At 39.7% G+C, this 6,334-nt stretch overlaps 1 protein-coding gene across 1 annotated transcript in view; it reads right to left on the bottom strand.

Annotated features, from left to right (window-relative positions):
• The window catches only part of LOC107609046, a 22,765-nt gene extending 16,776 nt beyond the window's left edge, over positions 1-5,989 (bottom strand). The window contains 6 exon segments of the mRNA XM_016310870.1: positions 3,187-3,281; positions 3,284-3,428; positions 3,651-3,887; positions 5,114-5,195; positions 5,312-5,360; positions 5,926-5,989. Coding sequence (XP_016166356.1) covers positions 3,187-3,281; positions 3,284-3,428; positions 3,651-3,887; positions 5,114-5,195; positions 5,312-5,360; positions 5,926-5,989 — 672 coding nt within the window.

Genomic DNA, 6,334 nt, shown 5'->3' with positions numbered 1-6,334 from the left:
TGCTGCATGGCTTTAACAGCGTTCAACTTAAACTCATCATCATTGACTCTCAGGGTTATTTCCCCCTGTTGGACGTCAATGAGGGATCATCCAGTTGCTAGGAAGGGTCTTCCTAGAATGAGAGTAGCACTCTTGTGCTCCTCCATTTCCAGCACAACAAAGTCAGTAGGAAAGGCGAATGGCCCAACTCTGACAATCATGTCTTCAATCACGCATGATGGGTATTTAGTGGAGCCATCAGCAAGTTGGAGACATATCCGGGTTGGTTTAACTTCTTCAGTTAAGCCAAGCTTTCTGATAGTGGATGCAGGTATTAGGTTGATGCTTGCCCCAAGATCGCATAAAGCTGTCTTGGTGCATTGACCTTCTAATATACATGGTATCAGAAAACTCCCAGGGTCTTTAAGCTTTTCAGGGAAGCTCTTCAGAATGACCGCACTGCATTCTTCAGTGAGGAGAACTCTTTCTGTTTCTCTCCAATCTTTTTTATGACTCAAGATCTCTTTCATGAACTTGGCATAAGAAGGTATTTCCTCAAGTGCTTCTGCAAATGGAATCTTTATTTCAAGAGTCCTGAGATAATCTGCAAAGCGAGTAAATTGCTTATCCTGCTCCTCTTTCCGGAGTTTTTGAGGATAAGGTATCTTGGCTTTATATTCTTCAACCTTAGTTGCTGTAGGTTTATTGCCTGCAGAAGTGGTTGAAGAAGCCTTTTTAGAGGGGTTGCTATCAGCATTTGTGTGTGTCTGATCCCTTACTAGCAATTGAGTGCCAGAGTTAGAAGCTGGAGTGACGTGAGATGCCAACTCCTTGTCTGTTCCTGGCGTCTGAATGCCAGAACTGTGCCCATTTTGGGCATTCAGCGCCAGATCTTGCCCATTTTGGCCGTTCAACGCCAGATCCTTGCTTGTTTCTGGCGTTGAACGCCAGTCCTTGCTTGTTACTGGCGTTGAATGCCAGTCTTGGGCATGGTCTCGGCGTTCAGCGCCAGCTTTCCACCAAATTTCTGGCGTTTTAATGCCAGAATTACTTTTCCCTGGGCTCCTATTGTCCTCAGGTAAATTTTGGGTGGTTTGCTCATTCCTTAGCTCTTTGCTGCCTTAAGGTGGGGTATTTAATGTTTTTCCAATTCTTAATTGAACTGCTTGGCATTCTTCTGTTATTTGTCTTGACAGCTGCTGCTTTGTTTGCTTTAATTGTTCTTCCATATTTATATTAAGCTGGCCTTAGGTTGGTTATTTAACCACCTCTTAGCTTGATCTTTTACAGCAAATGGAAACAGTAATAGTCTGTAGACATCCTGATCTATTTCTTTATCATGTACTGTGTCAGCAATTTGTAAAAATTGTGCCAGAAACTCTGTAGGTTCTTCCTGTGGAAGACCGGAATACCGGCAGCTTTGCTGCACCATGATAATGAGCTGAGGATTCAACTCAAAGCTACTGACTCCAATGGAGGGTATGCATATGCTACTCCCATATGATGCAGTAGAGGGGTTAGCATATGACCCCAGAGTCCTCCTGTACTGTTCATTTCCACTTATATCCATGATGGAGAAAGGGAGATGATGTCAAATAAAAAAAATTTCTTTTTATTTATTTATTTATTTACTTATTTAGAAAATAAATAAAAAAAATAAAGAGAAAGAAAAAAAATAGGTAAATATTTTCGAAAAAATTGAGGAGAGAGGAAGTGGTTAGGAAGTTTTGAAAAAGGTATGATTTGGAAAAGATTTTAAATTTTAAAAAAAAATCTGAATTTTTAGAAAATAATTTTCGAAAATTTGTTTTATAAATAGAGAGAAAAGATATTTTTGAATTTTGTGAGGAAAGAGAAAAACAATAAAATAGCACAAGATTTAAAATTTTATTTTTTGATCTAATGTTCCTAGTTTTCGAAAATTTTGGAGAGAAAACACCAAGGAACACCAAACTTAAAATTTTTAGAAAACCAACTAAAATTTTCGAAAATCAAAGGGAAATCAACAAGAAAACACCAAACTTAAAGTTTGGCACAAAATTTAATAGAGAGAATATTATTTTTGAAAAAGATTTTAAAAAGAGTGTACCAAACTGCCACAGACTTAGACCAACGCTCTAACCAATTGGGCAGTAAATGTAACACTTGTTTTGAAGAAGGATATTTGTAACCAAGAACAATAATAAGAAACTCTAAACCAAAAAGAAAAATTTTCCTAATCTAAGCAACAAAATAAACCGTCAGTTTGCAAGGAATAACAGAGCATGAAATAAATACTTGTTATGCAGTAATGGTGAATGTGTTGGAGTTTTGGAGATGCTTTGTCTTTTGAATCTCTGCTTTCCTCTGTCTTCTGATTCACGCATGCACGTCCTTCTATGGCAAGCTGTGTGTAGGTAGATCACCGTTGTCGATGGCTACCATCCATCCTTCCAGTGAAAAGGGTCCAGGTGCACTGTCACCGCACGACTAATCATCTGCAGGTTCTCAGTTGTACCGGAATAGGATTTACTATCCTTTTGCGTCTGTCACTACGCCCAGCACTCGCGATTTTGAAGTTCGTCACAGTCATCCAATCCCAGAATCCTACTCGGAATACCATAGACAAGGTTTAGACTTTCCGGATTCTCATGAATGCCGCCATCAATCTAGCTTATACCACGGAGATTCTGATTAAGGAATCTAAGAGATATTCATTCAATCTGATGTAGAACGGAGGTGATTGTCAGACACACGTTCATGGATTGAGGAAGGTGATGAGTGTCACTGATCATCACCTTCTCCATAGTTAGGCGCGAATGGATATCTTAGATAGGAACAAGCATGTTTGTATGGAAAACATAAATACTTGCATTAATTCATTGAGACACAGCAGAGCTCCTTACCCCCAACAATGGTGTTTAGAGACTCATGCCGTAAATGAGTACAAAGTTCAGATCTAAAATGTCATCCTCTTAAAATAAGTTTCTAAAAGTTGTTTAAATACTAAACTAGTAGCCTAGGTTTACAAAAAGTGAGTAGACTATGACAGATGGTGCAGAGATCCACTTCTGGGGCCCACTTGGTGAGTAGACTACTTTTTCTTCAATTCCATAGTGGAACCTTTAATTAATTTGGACCCTGCTGTGTGCACATATTCTTCCACTATCACGCATATTTCTATATATACTAACAAATATTACACGAAACTAAATATATAAAATTTACCTGCAAGACATCTTGTTGTGGAAAATAAGACAACACAGTAAAAAGAAGCTCAATGCTATTTCTAGCAACATCAAAAGCATCCTTAGTTTGTTCAGAGTAAAACTCTACACAGGAATATCATCATGCTGAGTCTGGCGTGTAAGATCAAGTTCAGCCTCAGACACCGAATGTGAAGGAGTGAAAATATGCGCTAAGCTCTCGTTGTCATGGCCAGGGAACTGAATACACCTTGATTTCAGACTCTGAACCACAAAATGGAAACAAGCAATCAACAATAACACTAACAATAACCCACGCTAGCAAATTCAATAGCTAGAGCTAGTAACCAACCCAATCAATTTAATTTAGCCCAGGATTTTGCGTTTCTAGTTCCTAGGCATGATATGATTATCAGAAATTGTCCCTTGACTTCAACTTAACAATGAAGCAGATATGCATGAAATCAGAAAAAAAGGTAGTAGTACCTTGTATGTTTCTTCATAAACAGGAAGATAGCGAAGCTCGCCACTGGATTCGCCCCAAGCCTTAATCATGATCAAAGCCTTGTTGCGGTTAATAACAACAATTTGAGGATCGTCAATTAACCTAACCATATCATCAATAACCCTCTCAGCAGTGACTTCAGAGAAAGCCTTCTTGCAATTCTTGACGATGGTTTCAAGAAAGATGAGGGACAAGGAATCGAATCTTTCAAGCAGCGACTTCAGAGAAACCCTAAACTAGGAATTGAATCTTTACCGCCGACGCCAGCGTTGCATCCAACGCCAAGCTCGATGGAGGCGCCACCGATCATTTCCTTTCGGATCCTGCCACTGATTTATGGATAAACACCAGAGATGTCAACACTAGCAGAATGACTATTGGTGATGACGGGTTTCCGCTAACGAGTGGCGCTGATGAGTTGCGCTGACGAGTGTTGCTGATGGTTGGCGCGACGCGTGTGAGAGAGGGAGACGGCGGCGCAGGGCATAAGCATCGAGGTAGGGATGGATGTAGGTGCTGCGACGGGTTAGAGGGATGGGTTGTGACGGGTTGAGAGAGGGAGACAGCGGCATTGTTGGGAGAGATGAGAAGGGTGAGTGACGGCCAGCTAGGGTTAAAAATGATTTTCGAAACCAACACTTCTAGTATAGGGTTAAAAGATAAAATTAAAAAAAAAAAAGTTAAGTGTGAAAAAATGGGTGGGAAACTAAATTTTGGAAGGAGGGAACTCTATCGGTACGCTTTTGTAGGGTGCCCAAATAAACATAGGATATGGGCACGCTTTAAAAAGGTGATAATTGAAAAACTAACTAGCCACGCTTTTCAAGCGTGCCGGTTTCTTTCTATGGCCATGCTTTTCAAGTGTGGTAAAAAAAAGCGTGGCCAAATCACAATTCAATGGCCACCATCATAAAAGCGTGCCGAGTTCTCTCTATGGCCACGCTTTTAAGTGTGGCAAAAAAGTGTGGCCAAATCACAAACAAGTGGCCACCCTCACAAAAGCGTGGCCATTGACCACTTTTGGGCACACTTTAAAAGCGTGGCAAGAAAAAAGCGTCCCGATAGGCCTTTTTTCTTGTAGTTTATGCATCATCAAATACCAACCTTCCATTTTCATCAAACTCTACCACCAAGATTTTTAATTTCCACAATGATCAACATACAAGACCAATTATCCGTACCTAGCACAAATTTCAACTTCAATTCAGCCTTTGCATATACTAAGTATCATCATCATATAAACTCACAAACATCATCAATCAAGAATCTCCATCATACCCTCCAAAAACCAATAATCACATAATCATACAATAATTTCAACAACCAATCAACCATCATCACAAATTCAATTCCTATGTTATGGGTCACTAGCCTAAGTTTTCACACTATATTACATTTTAGATACAAGAAACCAAAACCATTCCTTGGCCGATTCCTGTCTAACCTGGAACACTTCAAATTCAACTTTCAAGGTCTCAAGGCTTCCAACAAAGCTCATTTCCAAGCTTTCCAAGATATCACTCAAGCTTCAATATGCACATACACACTTCCTAAACCACAATTATCATACCCAAACACAATAACTCAATACCCAATACCTTAAATTCAGAATTTCACTAGGGTTTGAGATCTCTTACCTTACCCAAAGATCAAAGAGGCACGACTAAGCATTCGCTTCAAGCTATTTGGATCTTATAACATCAAAGAGCCCAAAATCTTAACACTTTTTATCCAAAAATTTGAATTCAAGGGATGAGGAAACTGAACTGAAATCATTCCTTACCTCTTGAATAAAGTTATGGGCTTTGTAGAGCTCGATGCCGTGGTCATGTGGCGATAAACGGTGCGCCAATCGGAGCTCCGGATCAAAAGTTATCAAAGATTGAAACTAACCAAGGGTTTATGTTTTTGGAAGTGTTCCTCTCTTCCATGGCTGCCCAGCAGCGTGTTTAGCATGCAAGAAGGGAGAGAGAAGATCTAAACCCACTTTATCAAGTGAGTGGGTGGGGCCCACGGGCCCGGTTTGGGTCCGGTTCGACCAATTTGGTCCGTTCGGCCCAATCTTGGGCCAATTTCTTGAAAATTTGTGTCAAAATTCTCGTTTTAATTTTCTCTATCACATTAAACCATAAAAATCACATTTTTAATTCTCGAAAATAAATTTTAATTTATGGGTTAATTATTCATTAATTAACCGAGTTTTACATTCTACCCACCTAATTGGGAATTTTGCCCACAAAATTTGAATTCAGTTACCTGCAACTAGGTGCGGATAGTCTGTCCCCATTTCTAATTCAAGATCTTCGGTGCGCTTCTCCATTCTGACTTGATTTCCAAGTCACCTCTCTAATAAGATTTATTTTCCTCAGAGTTCCTTACGTTTACGTCATCAATCCTGATTGGGGTTAGTCAAAACTTCATATCCTTTTTTAATTGAACTGGTTCAAATTGTTCTAGCCCCTTAGACGGCCCATCGTCCTCCAAATAAACTCCTTTAAGTTGATCGCTCTCCTCTTACCGGTCGCCGAAGTAGTTTCTAAGAATACACAGCGTTCTCTCTTAAACTCTCTAGGCTCACTCTCTCAATCTGCATAAATTTTATGTCGGCTTTTCGTAGTGAGAATCCTAAATTGCCTTTTTCATTGTCTCGACTATCAAACTCAGG

The sequence above is a fragment of the Arachis ipaensis genome, chromosome B01 (genome assembly GCF_000816755.2).
Source record: "Arachis ipaensis cultivar K30076 chromosome B01, Araip1.1, whole genome shotgun sequence".
In the NCBI taxonomy this organism is placed as follows: Eukaryota; Viridiplantae; Streptophyta; class Magnoliopsida; order Fabales; family Fabaceae; genus Arachis; species Arachis ipaensis.
This window is presented reverse-complemented; position numbering and strand designations above follow the sequence as displayed.